Raw genomic sequence first — 16,620 nt, forward strand, 5'->3', positions numbered from 1 at the left:
GTGGGCCTGCAGGGTCCTGGCTCAGGGTCCTCTGGAATGGAAATGTCTTGTCCTAGAATCGACCCGGAGGACCGAGTGATCGTGTCAGAGCTGCCATATTTCCTCTAGACAACCTCTGCAGCCCCAAACCTGCCCAGGGCGGGTGCTGACCAAGACTTCTGAGAGGACTCAGGGCCCCGCAGCCTGGCGCATAACAAGAGGCTATGTTTGAGGGACACTTCTGTTTCAGTCACCTGCGTGGCATGAAAACAATAGTGTCTGGCTTCAGAAGGGAGGCAGTTTCTGGGGGGGGGGGCGAGGAAACTGTAGGAAGCCTCTTCAAGAACCAGGTCCCTGATTACAGAAGTTTCTGGTCTCTCGGTGTCGGGGCGTCTTCCTGGAGCTCTCCCATCAGCCCTTCTCTCCGCCTGCCTCCTGAGGTCAGGGGTCCCTCCTGGTGGTAATGGCCGTGGTGGACACAGCTGGCTGCCACTCTCATCTGCCCATCACTGAGCCGGGGTGGTCCCCGGCCCTCTCCATGCAGCCTCTTCACAGCTAAGTGGCAAACAGCTGTACTGGGTTGGGGCAGGAGGGAGCGGGAGGCTGGTTTGGTTCCTGTAGCTGAACAAGGACAGGGCTGGTGTGGGTAGTGTTTGGGAATGCACAGTGAGCCAGGGGCTGTGTATTTCCTGAGAGCAGAATGTGAGTAAGCAGGTAGGTGCAGTTGGCTTTTGACTACTTCCCCGTAGTTAATTGCTTTGACTTTCTCTGCCTTCTCTTCTCTGGCCTGCTGCTCCTATTATGTAATCTGATAGCTTCTGCTTTTATATATATATATATATATATAATGGCTTGCATCTCAAAGACTACATGCTATGCATGTTGGTTAGTTAGACTTTAGGACTTTTGTTGCTGTCTTCCTGAATCCAGGAATCTGAAAGGCAAATGTTTTCCTCAGCTTATTTCTCTATTTGACTCTTCTTCTTACAGGCCTCCCAGTAAAGGTGGACACGGGAGACAGTGTGTGGGCGGTGAGGAGCGAGCTGAGCCAGTTGTAGTTCTAGATCCTGTTTCCACACGTGAACCCCAAACCAAAGACCAGGCTGCTGAAAGAGACCCGACCCGATGCAAGGAGGGAGGAGGAGGAGAAATGCAGCCAGAATGCAAGGAAGACGGCGGTGGGAAAGCAGCGGGAGAGACGGACAGTTCCAGCTGCTGATGGGGAGGCAGAGGCCGGCGTGTGTGGGGTCCTTGTTGTTACTAGTTAAGCACATGGTTCATCTGGGTGTCCTGTCGAGGACTGCTGGACACTCTTTTGCTCTGGTCCACACACTTATTTGCTGGTATCACTTTGTAAAGTAGCAATCATAAACATAAGTAAGCTGTTTAGCAAAAAAAAAAATGCATCTTCTGGGTAGTTTTTTTTTTTAATCTTTATAGGGGTTGGGGTTCTTTCTGGTTTCTGTATGAAGTATGACTTCCTTGGGGAAGGTGGCGGGAAGCTCAGATGTTGTCTTTGTAAGGGAACCTGCAGACTACTCTTCAAGTTTAGTCATGCTGAAGTTCGAGGTGGTTGCCAGTAACTGGATAAACAGGGGCCACCGGAGCTTAAAAGTGATCTTAGTCCAAATCTTCTATGTGCAGCCCTAGCACCAGGGAGACTGAGGCAGGAGGATGACTGGAGCCTGGACTTCAGTTTGGGTCACACTACAAGACTCCATCTAAAGAAAGGTTTCCCAAAGGAGCCTCTGCTTGGGTCTGGTCTTTTGGTGGGGAAACTGAAACTGGCCGGAAGTGAAGGGGGTCCAGTGGCACCTCCGTTTTGTAGGTTGCGCTGAGACCACCCACAGTGTAGAGCCCAGAGAGGTGGCATCAAGCCTCGAGGTTTCTGAGTTGTGGCTTTGTGAAAAACATGCCAGTGTCCAAGGCTCTCCAAGGACTTCAGGAGTCATGATCCGGTTGCTGAATAGAGAAAGGAAACAGAAGCTCAAATCTTGAATTTAAAAGGAACCACCTTAGTAGTTAACCATATTTTCTGTTCCACGAGTTAACTGTGTTTTCCCATCCACTCAAGTGGCACAAACACTGTATTTTACTCCAGTCCTTATGCACAGTGAAGATAAGTGACAAGCACACGTTTTTTTTTTTCTTGCTTCCCCGCCTTTCTATATTACATGGGTCTTTTTGTTTTGTTTTGTTTTCTAGAGGAAATTAAGTGGCAGTTTCTAAAAATACAATGTTTCAGACTACCACAGTGAATAAATAGAAATGTAATCAGGGATTTAAAAAAAAACAACTTATGCAGGTTTTTAAAGTTGATTGTTTCAAAATTGGTGTTTATTTAAAATAAGTGGTAATGTACTTGAATGCACTTTTTATGATAATGATTCAGTAATGGTAATTTTACTATTAAAGAAAGTGAAAGGCTTAGTTTTGTTAGCATGACTCAGCATGTAGCTGTCAGGTGCTTTGCACCTAAGGGCAAAAGAAAATGATAGTAACAATTGCAGTAGTTGTATCCTATTGTGTTTTTGCACGTGTGCTGCTAGTGTAGGCTTGAGGAGGTGGGGAGGCAGGTGAGGGCACTTCCTCAATTTGAAGACAATTCTCTTTGGGTAGGTTCATTAGGCTTGACCGTTCCCATGTTCCTTCAGTGCTGGTTTTATCGCTCCCTGTCAGTTCGCTCATGGGGAATTAAAACGTGATTTTCTTTTTTTCAACTGTGTGTTTCCATAACTGAATGATATGCTAACTGCACGTGGATTGATTTGTTGAGATGGGTTCTGTTGTGCTGTGATTTGAACTCTCCTCGACACAACACATTAAAGCAGACACACAATGGTTTCTCATTAAGGGTCAGTTGAAGATCTCCACCCCGGAGGGGCACTTCCGTAGAATTCTGCGTCTTGCATGCCAGGCAAACTTCCTGCTACCGACCTACCTCCCCAGCCATGGGCTGAGCCAGTCTTGCCCCTCTTCCGTAGAAGAGTGAGGTAGCAGCAGTAGTCTTCATGAGAGAGCCTTCTCTTCTGTGCTTCTGGAGTCTTACACACATCTAGGAATACGAAAATAGGCCCACCACCTTTCTGTATTATTTCATCACATGTATCCACAGAACGGCACGGTTTAAAAAGCAGCCTCGTTTCCAGCAGGAGTTAACCTTTAGGTGAGATGTGCTGGCTGGACCAGCTGTCTCTCTGTACCTGGTGCTTTGAAAGCATCTTTGCCTTTTATGCTTTTAAAAACGTGCTTTCCTTCCCTGTGACCACAAAGCCTTGCAAATGGCTGTGATGCACACTCTTTCCTTAAAGTTTTTTATTTTTTTAGTTTCATCTCAGCTCCAAAGCTCTCTCTGCCTTTGGCCAGGGTGACTGTTGATAAAACAGGTGGTGTGTTAGATCTCCAAGGTAAGCTCTTGGCTGTGTGTACAGAAAGGCTTCTTCTATGTGTTCAACTCACGTGGTCTTCCAGTTTTGGGGGACCATGCATTTCTCTTTTCGCTAGATGGGACAATTATTCTGTTTTGAAGATACGGATTAGGCCTCTGCTGTAGCTCTCTTGACTACCTCTGACACTTGTACGGCCATGGTGGGGCCGAGAGGCATGCAGGCCCTTTATGCTATTCAGTCTCTCTCCTCTGCTGGAGCAGAGGGGTAAGAACTTCATTCAGATACCTGCAGCCTCTATGTCTGAGCAAGTCCCACACAAACTCCCATCATAGTCATTAGTTTTCCTGACTGCTGCATCTGCTTGACAGGAGTCACCAGGGCCACCAACACCCTGATGCTGAACAGTAAGAGGGCTATTGCGCAGGGAAGGTCAACATGACCCTGGGTCGTCTTTTCCAGACCTCTTTAGGTTGCATGTTGGGCTCAAATCACTTCCACCAGAGCAACGTGAGCAGTTCTAGGGGATGAGTGACCCAGTTGTCATTGTTACACAAGCCCTGGAATGGCTTCCTCTCCATCCCACGGTTTCCCATCTCAAAGCAATCATTTTTAGTCTAGGCCATGGCTAGTTCCTTTCATCCCCTTGTAGATATAATATCATGTATTTTATAAGTAAGGGAAGGAGGGTGAGGAAGAGGGAAAGGAGTGTGAATAAGAAAATGAATAAATAATAGTAGAGGCAGTGCTTAGCCCTCTAAGAAAAGTTCCCAGACCACTGGTGCACAGTCCTCCAGAAAGGCTAATGTCAGCAGAGTGCATTCTGGGCTGACATTAAAGATACTGACCTGGTTATTACTTTGCTCTGGTTTCATTGATTAGAATGTATACCTACTGCAAGGCATGCTCACACCGTGTGTGTGTGTGTGTGTGTGTGTGTGTGTGTGTGTGTGCGCGCGCGCGCGCTACTGCTAGGGCCAGGTGAACACCTTGTCTTATCCATCCTGACTTTGAAAATGGATTTTCCTTTCAATTTCTTGTGCCCCACTGTTTGTTGTTAAGTGTCGAGAGAGACAGTTGCCACTGCAAACTGTGACACATTTTCCCAAGATTGGAGTGATGCTAACCAGTCCCCTCCCCATGCCATGCTCCAGAGTCTGCCACTGTTGAGAGATCGTAGTGTTGAGAGGAGGAGCTGGTTCTCCCGTGAGTGAGGACATGGCGTTCCCTTGGTCATCCTCTTCAAAGCAGACCCTTTTAAGCCCCAACTGAAATAGTTCTTCTGTGGGTTGGGACGCTGCAATTCATACAGTCTTCAGTTACAAACAGCCCTGGGACTAACTCACCTAACAGGTAATGTCAAGGGGCTGCTGTTCTCTCCGCGTTTGAGCATTCACTTTGATACTCTCTGCTCACAGCCCAGCTCTGACTCTCACAAGAGACGCCTCTGTCATCACGGATGTGTCATTGTCTTTAACCACTTGCTGCCCCTCCTCCATGCTGTGGTGTACATAAGGGGGCACCGAATGTTTGCTTACAAGTGTGCTTATTAAGTTATGCACACCTTTGTTCCAGAGAGGGTCTAAGGAGAAAATAATACGAGAATGATGATAGCGGAAGGGAGGGGCGGCGGGCAACCAAGCCTAGGGGGCTAAGATGAAAGTGTTGCTGCAGACACGGGCAGCCCCGTGGTGGTGCCTGGTGCTTGTGGCTGGCTACGAAAACCACCTGAAGTTAGCAGAGGTCCTCACAGAAAGGGTGGACACCCGTGGGGCACTGAGAGCTGTTGGGGGGGTAGCCTTTTGGGTCTAAAGGTGTTCTGATTGTGAGGGGTAAGGCGCATGGCTGAGTGTGGGCCTGGCATCAGATTGTAGGTCATGGCCTTCAGAAGTAGGCCTGTGTCCCCTGTGGCAACGTGATGGCTGTAAAATAAAGCTCACAGAGCTTCAGATAAAACCACCAGGGTTATATTTTTTTATCCAGTAGTGAAACTGAAAGAACAAAAATTGTGCACAAGTCAGTGGAGTTAAAGAGTAGAGCCAGCATGGAGGAGACAGACGCATGTCACACCGGCTAGACAACGCTTGCGGTTGTCTAGGAGTCCGGCCCCATGAGGCTCATGTTTTAGTGGGTTCCTCCACTTCTGTGGGGGAGACAGAATCCAGGGGTCCCAGAGTTTCCTCGGCCATTGTGGCGGTAGCCTCTGGTGTCTTCTCAGCGTCCTCTTGAAAGGAAGAAAAATTGTGTTCCTCACTGAAACCTATTTAAGAAGCAGAGAAAAAGTTCACAGTCCTGACCAGCGGGGCCGATTCTGACGTTGGTATCATCATCGGACCCATCCAGAAAGGTTCCAGACTCTCAGAGCAGCCTGTCACTTGTTCCCTTCTGTTTGTGTTACACCTACTGTGACATTCAGGACACTGACTTACACCAGCAAAGCCCAGCCCTGCACAAGAATACAAATGAGCACCAACTACCCCAGGGGAAACCAGAACTGTCCGCAATAACAACCACACTTTAGTGGCTGACATTTTGCCAAGATTGCCTCTCCTCAAAAGCGAGAGTAGAGCTATTTATTTTGCTAATTTGGGGTGTTCTTGGTGTTCGTCTAACAGCTTTCGAGACATTCTCACTAATCGCCCTAATTCATTCCAGAGTGTCAGGGCCACTGGCCTAGCACCTAACAAGGGGCTGGGCCTCTGGTCTCCCAGGGCTCTGAAGCAGCAGTTTCTTGGAGACTGGAAATAGGAGAGGTCTTTGAAGGCCCCACAAACCAGAAGGACGTTTAGAACAATATAATTTTGCCTGTGGGAGAGGACGAGCTGTTGTATCTATCACCCAGTAAACAACACAGACTACGCTTTGGACTGCCTTTAGAAGTGAATATTTAGTAAGTTTCTCTGCAACGGGGACACAAGAAGCTCCCCATGCAGATTTACAAAGTTTGGGTTTCATAAGCGGTCAGTTGCTTTCTTGGGGGGTTGGGGGGACACTTAATCCTCTCCGTGGCACCATGCCAGAATCAACGTGCTGCCTACTTGTGGGACGTGAAACAAGTTGTTTCCAGGAGGAACACATCTGCCTGTAGCTTCCAGGGGCTGTGCTGAGAAACCTTAAGTATAATTTGGGCCATCACAAAAGGCCGGCTTGGAGATTCCAATCAATTAATTCCATTGAAAAGCACCAAGCGGCCGATTCAGCAAGGAGAAGGGTGGTGAGAGCCTTAAGCATTCAGGTAAATAGATAATCCATTAAGCCAACAATGGACATTGTGGCAAGTGCCATCCTGCTCGAGTCAGCACTGATTTGTAGTCTTTGGGTTGTCCCGCCCTCCTGCCGGGACTCCTATTCGCTCCCTTCCCATCTTTGTTCCCTTATTCAGGGCTAAGGGGAAGCAAAGGAGAAAGCAGCACATACCCCATGTTCCACTCTGGATGAGTTCTTCCTCTATAGTAAGGAGGCGGTTGTATTTGGTCACCCGTTCACCCCGAGAAAGACCCCCCAACTTGATAAACCGGGCACCGAGTCCAACAGCCTGGAGTGGGGGGGGGGAGAAACAACTTATTTTGAACAGGAGTTTCGGGTCTAAGCAGTCCTTTAAGGAGCAAGGGGGCTGCTGCGGTTTCTGTGGGGGGCTCCTCTTCGTCTTTATGGAGTTAAGTGGCCTGCTGGCCAGCTGAGCACTGAAGGGCAAACAGATGGTGTGCCTGACAGACCATCAGGCACTTTACTAGTCCTGAGAGTGCGCCGATTTCGCCGGAGCACAGCCTGGCCTTTCGCACCCTGTCTTGGGGGGGGGGGGGAGATTGCGAGTGTACACCCCAGTCATTTTATTGTGCCCGTCATTTTCCCCAGACTTCAATTTTGCCTCTTTTAAAAAGTTCAAAGATTAGCACTTTGGAAAAGGGAGCTGTCTGGGAGGAAGCAAGTCTATTTCATAAAAGGTTACTCGACTTGCTCCACCAAAGACCGCATTTCTCTGAAACACCAATTCATCATAAAAGCCCGTGTTTTTGGCGGTTCTGCAATTGACCGTCGTCCTGCACTTACCAGATCAACAAGGCTGTCATCAGAGGACTCTGCTTCTGTGCTCCCGAAGACGGCGAACTGCTTCTTACCTGCAAGAGCAGCTCCTGTCAGTCACCTGTGCCTCACAGGCCGTACACACCCGTGGAGGGCTCTGATCAAAATGGCAAGTTCCCTAGAGATTTCAAAGTTTCTGGGGATGGACAGACTATCTAACCACTTAAGCAACTGTGTTTTTATTGCCATTTAGTTCTTCTTCAGTACCTTACGTGCTGTTAAAAAAAATAAAAAGAGGGTCAGAGGAGATGCTCCCGTGTAAAATCACTTGCTGCCTGAGCATGAGGTTGTGAGTTTGATCCCTGGGGCCCCTGCAAAAGCTGCACCCAACACCACTAACATCTGTGAGCCCACAGTGATCTCGGCATTTCCATGGGGAAAGGAGACAGGGGAGACCCAGGAACCTCTTGGGATAGCAAGCCTGGCCTATGCAGTGGAAAGTGACAAGAGACTGTCTCAAACAAGGTAGAGGGAGGGGACCTGAGGCTGTCCTTTGGCCTCCGCATACATGGCATTGAAACACACATGAAAACATGCAAACGAAACCACAAAGGCACGTGTTATTAAATTTCAGATATACTGATTATAGGATACAGTATTTTACTACTAAAAGGGCGGGGGAGGTTGCTCAAACGAGACCAACTTTTTAAGATCACAGCTGTGACAATCAGTTTCCATTGCTGTTCCATGCAGAATGTGTTTCAAGGACATGGGCTGTGGAGTCCTTACCTGGCACAGCAGCTTTCTCAACTCATCCTGGGGAAAATCTACTCGAAGCAATGCTTTTCTGGATGTGCCCCAGTTACTAGTATCTATACATTTGAGGGTCTCAAGACCCCTTGAAACTTGCCAAGGTCTATAGAAGGCAGAGTTCTATGGTGACAGGCAGGGTTTGTATTTTTCAGGCAGGAAGCTTGCACTTATACTTAGCTAGTTCTGCCAGCCCACCTTCTGACACCTGCCCCATCCCCTGACTGCCGGGCTGGCTCTGAGCCCTGCTCTAGGTCTGAGACTGTCCGTCTGTCTAGCTCACACCCCTGATGATGGTAACTATGTGTCAGGTACTGTGCATAAGCTATGACCTCACTGGATTTACACAGCCTTGGGGACCTCAGCCCTGGACCGCACGAGAAGATACAATGTTGCGATTGCTACCACGAAAGTTCAGAGCAGAGCCATTAGGGGTTAGCAGGTCAGGTGGGGTATGAACATTATTAGCACCAGTTTACTTAGTCCAAACTTGAAGGATGAGGAGGAGCTGACCAAGCGAATGGCAAGGCAAAGCACTGGAGCCAAAGGGATGGCATGTCCTGACTTTGGAAATGAGCAAGTGTGGGCAAGTGGGAGGACCGAGGGCCGAGGGGAGGCTTAACTTCTTTCTGCAAACCTCCATCTTCATCGGGAAAATGGAGCAGGCAATGCGGACTCCTCCCCCTGCTGTGAGGGTTTACCCCGGGTCTAAAATGGCTGCCACTGGTACTACCTCGCTGCTCTCCCCGATGCCCCAAATCCACCAGCAGCGACAAGTGGTTCTCACTTGTCATCCCTTGGACCCTGGTCTGGGATCCTGCTCCTTCCAGATTCTTTGCTAGGGACCTGCATTCCGATGCCTTCTTGATGCTATCTATACAGTGTTGTCAACCCACAGGCAGCTTCCTGGTACCACAGTTACTGAGTCTCTTCCCTGCTCCAGTCCCCTGTGTTCACCAAAAAACCAAACAAACAAACAACAAAACCCTGCTTATCTTAAATGGGATCTTCTTTCCATTTCCTAACTGTTGCGTCAGACCAGTTCCCCTCTAAGGGTGCTCTAGCTCCAAACGGTGCCCAATCCCAGACATCCCCATGCAAATGTAATGTAACATGTCCCCAGGAGGACTGGGCATATTACGGGCAATTAAGTTTCAATCAAGGTAATTGCTACGCCCTTACTTGGGCTGTGCCTACATGGAAGAATGGAAACTTGCCCCTCCACATAGAATCTCCTGGACTCGTGGAGGAAATGAATCTTATTATTAAATTAATTGTGTGTGTCTGTGTGTAGGCTAGCATACATACATGTGTGTGTGCATTTGGAGGCAAGAGGACAGTCGGGGTCCCTCATTAGCTTAGAATTTCACTGAGCAGGCTGGATTAACTGCCTGTCTCTAGATCCCGTCACGCCATCCCTGGGGTTATAGGCATTCCTTTGACCTTCTTACATGGGTTCTGGGAGTTGAACTCAGGTCCTCAAGCTTATGAGCAAACATACTGGTCATGGTGTGGAGGGAAGTTCACGGGGCCTTAGCCGGGCGTGGCAGATTAACACACCCGGCCCTTCTGCTCCCTTGTGGTACTTGGTGCCTGTTTCCTTGAGCCGGAGTCCTGCAATGTCTCTGGTGACCTGGACAAGGTACCAGGTACTTCCCAGGGCAGGATGCAAAGCTTTAGACCTGTTCTTTGGCAGTAAGGGCTGGGTACCTCTTCTGAGTCTCGGACATTCCTCTGAACCCCAAAGTGACAGCCTAAAGCAAGGAGACGGGTGTGCTAAGATGCCTCTGCCCTCCGGAAGGGAACCCGGCTTTTGTCCCTCTGTTAGGGGCAGAAAGCCTGATGTGAGGCTGGCAGCGGTGGTAGTCAGGGAAGGGTCTGATCGTGTGGGCCAAGGCTGCCACAGAACAACGTGGCGCCAGGCACTAAGCTGCATTCATTCCCCCACCAACGGCTGAACTTGCTTTGCTCTTGGGATTTAATCCTCGGTTTTTGTTAACTTGGGACATACTGTGTGGGTTTGGCTCCTTCAATAACCAAGCCATTACGGGCTTCTCAGGTAGATATTTCACTCACCGTCGAGAAGATGGGTGATTTCCACCAGGTCAGACATTGTGGTTTGGTTTGTGTGGCTTATGATCAGCCCGTGGGACTTGGGGGTGCTGGTGTTTCTGTGCTCAAGGAGCTTAGAGATGCTTCTGGAAGCGGCCCCTGCAATTATGTAGCACCTGGAAGCAAGAGCAGTATAGATGCTGTCCCACTGCTCAGAGTCCTGGGTAGATATGTAAGAGTTGATCATTACGATACATTGAATGCCATCACAAAGCAACAGGAATAACAGCACATAATCAAGTCATACACTTTCTCTGAAACACAGAAAATATTTTCCTTGACTTGTATGCCCTAAGGACTTCTGTGCCACTGTCATACAAATTAGCAAGCTTTTCGTGGAGAGAAGCTTCAAGTAATTTAATCTAAGCCTAAAGATCTTGTGTGTGTGTGTGTGTGTGTGTGTGTGTGTGTGTGTGTGTGGGGTAGGGGGGACCACACACACACACACACACACACAAAACAGGATAACCATGTTATCTTGGCCACCGGACCAGATCTCAAGCCCATCCCACATTTGCTGACTGTGCAGATGGGTCCTCTCACTCTGACAGAGATACAGTCAGTCTCAGGACTGTCGTAACAAGGCCCAGTGAGGCCCTGGGTTCAGCTGTATTTTCTGAGGGTGCTGTAAATACTCTAGGCTGTGAAAGGGGAGCCCCAAAACTCCAGATTAGACCTAGCTTTCCTATTGTCTGGAACCTAATTAGCTGTCTCAGAGAGGATTATCTGTTCCATATACAGATTGTTCTCAAATTCATAAAATAAGGAATTCCAGTTTTGGATGTGGTCCTCCATGGCCTCTGCGTGGCCCATGTCAGATCCTTTCATTTGAATAATGCTGTAAAACCTTGGGTTCTCGAACCTTCTCAAATGCAGCCATGCTACTTTAATGCATACATAGTAACTGGCCTTAGCCTGAGGAGTGTCTGGCTTTATAAAAGTCCTGTTTCCATGAGCACATAGAAATGATATATGATTAACCTATCGAAGCACTGGCTGGCACAGCAGGGACGGCTTCCATCCATCAGGCTGCTTGTAAATACACAGGTACTCCTGAAGGGCTTGCGAATGGCTCGTTTCATTTCGCAGACGGGCATGCTCCTAGGTAATTGTGTTTCTGCTATTCATTTGCTTGGTAAGTGCCTTTTCATAAATGCCAAAACAAAGCAGCCCAGCCCAGCCCAAATCACAACACATTCCCAGCAGCAGAGGTGGGGAAGAGTGGGGTTTGTATTCTGCTTTGTCGTACAGTGTGGAAGGTGAGACTGCTTACTTTATCACGCGTGAGAAAGACGCTGTAAAACAGAAAAAGATGTGCCCTGCTCACCTCCTTCCTGAAAGGGTCAATTAAGGCAATGATGGAGGGAAACTTGTTGATCAGATCCGCGTACAGGTCCACCATCTCAGTGACGCTCCTGTAGGTGCCCACCATCACTTCGTACTTTCCTTTACTCTGATGTGTGAAGAGGGCAGTGAGAGAGAGAACGGTGGAGTCTTCAGACGCTGACGATGCCGTTCAAACTCTACTCCATCCCCATGACTATACCCTAGCTCCTTTCAGGGCACACTCGCTCTGCTGCAAAATCTCTGCACTGTACTCTTTTGGTTGTTGTTCATCCTCTCAGACATTATATCCTGACTGCAGCAGCTTTCCCCCTCCTCCCTTTCCCTGTACATTAGCTTTCATAAAGTTTTTTAACCTGGGGAAGGCTGGTCAGCATTGCTCTCGATGCCACAGCGAGATCTTCCCACAGACTTCGGATGAAGCCCTCTGGGCAAAAAAACCCACATTGGGTACGGAGTGGGAGAAGAGGGCTTTCTACTTAGGGTTATGATGTGGTATTGCAGGCCCCTAGCTGCCTGGGTAGGTGGACGATGGCACAAATCCATGGACTGCCACACAGGGCAGTGATGCAGGCCTGCCCACGCCGGAACCCACTGGCGTCTTTCAGCTCACAGGGAACAAGTCACTCATTTCCCTTTCTGTAAACAAAATATACTCTGGAACCAGGGCAAAGGCTTTGCAAACTGACACCAGCAGGATTGGCAAGTGTCCTGGGAAGGTGGCTCTTCCTCAGGCAGCCTGGTACTTGTCCTGGAAGGAGACGGTCCTGGTGCAAGCCTATTCCTTTGACTTCTGCATTAAGTTTGGGATTAAACGGGGTTGGAGGATCCAGTTTAGCCCCCTGAGACAAAGCAGCTTGCTTTTAAGTTTGTGACCAGGGGTGGTACCAGGGATGCTTCAGTTAGGGAGGGCAGTGGGCTAGGGAGTGGGCGGTCTGCTGTGCTAATGCCCTCCTGCTGCTCCAGCTAATGGAACTGGGCTCTACTGGAACTAAGCAGGTTCCTAAGACGGCTACAGTTAAAAGGATTTTCTACCTTTTTCACATTAAAAACCAGCAAGAAGTTTTAGCTTCTATAATGAGAAGCTTAAAAATCCTGTCTTGTCAGTGAAGAAATGCTAATGACTTTGAACTAACATTATTGTAAGAATTATCTGATATCAAGCTAATACATTTTACTGAATATAAGCAATAAATACTCATTCTTGTTAGCACTAGCAGTCAGTATATTCATAGTTCTGAGTATACGTTACTGATGAAAACATGCAATTATTTTTCTTAACGGTATGCCTAGGAACCAATCATTACACGAAGAATAGGAAATTACTTTAAACATCCCTTTATGTGCTTAGATTCTTTAGAAAGTAAAATAACTTCTAGAAATCAGCCAAAACTTAGGGTTCTTCTATACTGTTCATTTTTTTCTTTGTGGTAAAGTCAGAATCGCAGTTAAGTGAAGTTCTATTTGCCATGTCTCCTGAACCGACATTAATTACCAAGTTGGCACTAGCATGCTTCAGTATGATGGGCATTTTGTAAACGGAGAACCAGCATGGATGCGTCTGAGAGTGGGAAGTGTGTGCAAGTGTGTAAAACTGGAAAGGGACTAGATTTCCTATCACACAGATTCCCAGGCACAGAGGTGAACTGCTGCTGTAGCCTGGGGAAGAGGGAAACGGGACGGGGGGGGAGAATGGGAGTGGGGCCAGCTTTCATTTCCTTTTAAAACGTTTCTCTCTGTAGGTGAAGTGATGATGGTCCAGGCGGGGGATGGTGAGGTATTTAGTTGGAATAAAACCCTATTCCTCATCGCTAACACCTTGGGGATGTGGCTCAGTGGTGGAATGCTTGTCTAGCATGTGTGAATCGGGGTGCAATTTCATGCTCTTTCATGCTTGACAAATTCAGCATTTACCAACCAAATGACTTATAGTCACAAAACATACCAGACTGTTAAATTATTTCCCAACAGCTTTCATGACTACACTATAAATCACGCAATTAAACAAGTTCCTAAGAAGTTGAAAAAAAAATGAAGTGATTTTATACTTATTTTTCCACTTTTAAAGCCTTCATTTTATGTGTCCATTTTAATTGCAGAGTTTCCATATATAATCATATTTTATGTTACTTAAAAATTAATAGTACATTATTTTCTAGCTATTACTTAATTTGACCTTCTCAACTCCATTTTTTTTTTTTTTTACTTATGCAGATACGATGACATCCGTTCAGGAAATACTCAGCTGAAAAAAAATCTTTTCTAATTTAGAAATAACGTCCCGTAAGCAGCGAGGCCGCTCTGGGGACTCACATAGTCCATCAGCTCGTGCGCAGCGCAGTTGATGGCCAGGTGCACGCTCATTCCCAGTTCTAGCCCCAGGCTGGAGCAGATCCCCTGAATAAGCAGCAGTGGCTGCTCTATGGTGTCATAGTTAACGGTTAGACAGCCAAGGTGGGACATCTTGCCAGTGATGGGCTGCTGCAAAGGCAAGAGAGAACGGTCCAGAGTCACCACGGCATGCTAAGGTTCCTGGGACACTCTGTGACAGACAAGGGTTTTAACTGGACACCGGTCTCCAAAGATCTACTTCATCCATTTTTGATGGTTTCCACTTCAAGGCCACCCCGACCCCGACCCTGGTCTGGGCATTTCATTCCTCAGCACCAACTGCTTTTCTTTCTCCAATGAGCAATAACTGCTCCACCTGACCTGCTCTGCCCTTGTTCCCAGGGCTAGCCTGAGCCAACAACCACCAAGCTATCCCTGTAAACATCATGGATCTCTAACTTGGTCAGTCCTCCTCGTCCAGGCCTACTTTCTTATGTTCTGGTTTGTCATGAGCTGGTGTTTGGGGGAGCTTCAGTTAGGACCAGCTGAGCAGCTCTGGGTCCATTCCTGAGTCGGGAGTGTGGATGAGGGAAAGGCTAGCTAAAAGAGTTATAAATCAGAGACACAGGCTGTCTGTCAGGAGGGCAGACTCAGTCTGTACTCAGTACCTTCATTTATTCTTAAGTAACCAACCAAAAGTGGGGACAATAACAGAAGACTTCTATTATCATGTATAAAGGGAAAATAATAATTACTCCCTTAATCCTACAGATACTCCCATGCTGCACATAGCACAACCTAGCCTTTAGGGTGAGAGTAAACTTGCCTGGGCTGAAGTCTATTGTTATTTAGATAGGAGTCATTTGCCACTGAGGCCAGGGCATCCTGTAGTCGTTAAGCTAATATCTTTAAGACGTGAGCTCTCTGAACTTGGATTTCCATATATGGGCCCTGACACTGGTTTCTTCTAGGTGAGCATCATTGTTACTTTTTGTTTTTTAATTAGTGCTAGCAAGATAACTCAGTGTAAGTGCCACGTGGTGGCAGGAGGGAACCAACTCCTCTGAGTTGGCCTCTGACCTCCACGAGTGTGAGCACGGCCTTGTTCTTTCCCTGTCGGTTAGTGATGCTATGGATATCTAGACTATCCTATGCCGCTCTGCTATTTATAGAGACAGCCTCTCTCCCAAGTCTTTCACCTGTAAGGTCAGATTCAGTCCTGCTCGTCATGAAAGCTACCTTTGTGATCCTCAGATTTCAGTTAATGGGGACGCCTTTAGTCCCTGTGCCCCGGAGGTGGAAGCAGAAGGGTCTCTGGGTTTGAGGCCACCCTGACCCACAGAGGGAGTTCCAGGACAGCCAGAACTAGACAGAGAAACCCTGTCTCTAAAAAAACGAAAACAACAAACAAACAAACAAACAAACAAAAAGGGTTCCAGCGGCTGGTGATGGTTCTCCAGGAAACCTACAGCCGGGAGGAGGAAGACTGGGACTCTAGCTCTCCTTTAGCACTCTTGGACCAAAGTCACAATATTTTTTTTTACTAAAGTCCTGGTCTTAAGTGGGGGCTAAACATGGCGGGGGTGGGGCAAGGAGAGGGCACACACAGCACCCGGCAGAGGTATAGAACACAGGCCTGCCTGGCCTCTCTTGCACCCCGCAGAGGTGTAGAACACAGGCCTGCCTGGCCTCTCTTGCACCCCACAGAGGTATAGAACACATGCCTACCTGGCCTCTCTTGCACCCCACAGAGGTGTAGAACACATGCCTACCTGGCCTCTCTTGCACCCCACAGAGGTGTAGAACACATGCCTACCTGGCCTCTCTTGCCTCCATCATGCCCCTTTTTGGTCTCTGGTTTTGGAGGCGGGGCCTGTGGAATGAGAAGATGAAGAAAAATGTTATCACTTGGTATTTTCAGACATCCCAGTGGCTGCAAGCAGAGCTGTGGGTCTGGAGGCTTGCTATTCTTAGGGGACATGGATCTCACTCCTGTTCACAGGCATAGGACGTCAGCTACACATATGCGTACACATATACACAGGGGTCATTCCAGACATGCTCTTCCTAAAGTCCCTAACTATTTCTCAGGCTCAAGTCCATGTCCAGGTCGTCCTCCTCTGTCCGCCCTTCAACCCACCCCACACAGATTCTCCTCCAAGCACACAGTCACTGTGGGAACACCTGATGTGTGCACAACTGCTTCCGGACAGGAGGACACCAAATCTTCTCCCAACCTTCAGAACTGCAACTACACCAAATCTTCTCCCAACCTTCAGAACTACTACTACTACACCAAATCTGCTCCCAACCTTCAGAACTACTACTACTACACCAAATCTTCTCCCAACCTTCAGAACTGCAACTACACCAAATCTTCTCCCAACCTTCAGAACTACTACTACTACACCAAATCTGCTCCCAACCTTCAGAACTACTACTACTACACCAAATCTTCTCCCAACCTTCAGAACTACTACTACTACACCAAATCTTCTCCCAACCTTCAGAACTACTACTACTACACCAAATCTTCTCCCAACCTTCGGAACTACTACTACTACTACACCAAATCTTCTCCCAACCTTCAGAACTGCTACTACTACACCAAATCTTCTCCCAACCTTCAGAACTA

At 47.9% G+C, this 16,620-nt stretch overlaps 2 protein-coding genes across 3 annotated transcripts in view; one reads left to right on the top strand and one right to left on the bottom strand.

Annotated features, from left to right (window-relative positions):
- The window catches only part of Shtn1 (shootin 1), a 105,765-nt gene extending 103,066 nt beyond the window's left edge, over window positions 1-2,699 (top strand). Inside the window, 1 exon segment of the mRNA XM_040742137.1 lies at window positions 970-2,699. Coding sequence (XP_040598071.1) covers window positions 970-1,198 — 229 coding nt within the window. The 3' untranslated portion in view covers window positions 1,199-2,699.
- A 2,611-nt stretch (window positions 2,700-5,310) lies between these two features.
- Window positions 5,311-16,620, bottom strand: part of Eno4 (enolase 4) — a 31,367-nt gene continuing 20,057 nt past the window's right edge. Inside the window, exons 8-14 of one of the 2 annotated variants that reach the window (XM_040742145.1) lie at window positions 15,802-15,858; window positions 13,968-14,135; window positions 11,638-11,763; window positions 10,275-10,470; window positions 7,416-7,483; window positions 6,783-6,900; window positions 5,311-5,625 (exon numbers count right to left, since the gene is read on the bottom strand). In XM_040742145.1, the coding sequence (XP_040598079.1) occupies window positions 5,483-5,625; window positions 6,783-6,900; window positions 7,416-7,483; window positions 10,275-10,470; window positions 11,638-11,763; window positions 13,968-14,135; window positions 15,802-15,858 (876 nt within the window). In that variant the 3' untranslated portion in view covers window positions 5,311-5,482. The remainder of the gene's footprint in view (window positions 5,626-6,782; window positions 6,901-7,415; window positions 7,484-10,274; window positions 10,471-11,637; window positions 11,764-13,967; window positions 14,136-15,801; window positions 15,859-16,620) is intronic. The other variant, XM_040742152.1, reaches the window with a different exon arrangement.

Source organism: Mesocricetus auratus, unplaced genomic scaffold (genome assembly GCF_017639785.1).
Source record: "Mesocricetus auratus isolate SY011 unplaced genomic scaffold, BCM_Maur_2.0 Super-Scaffold_4256, whole genome shotgun sequence".
NCBI classification, from domain to species: Eukaryota; Metazoa; Chordata; class Mammalia; order Rodentia; family Cricetidae; genus Mesocricetus; species Mesocricetus auratus.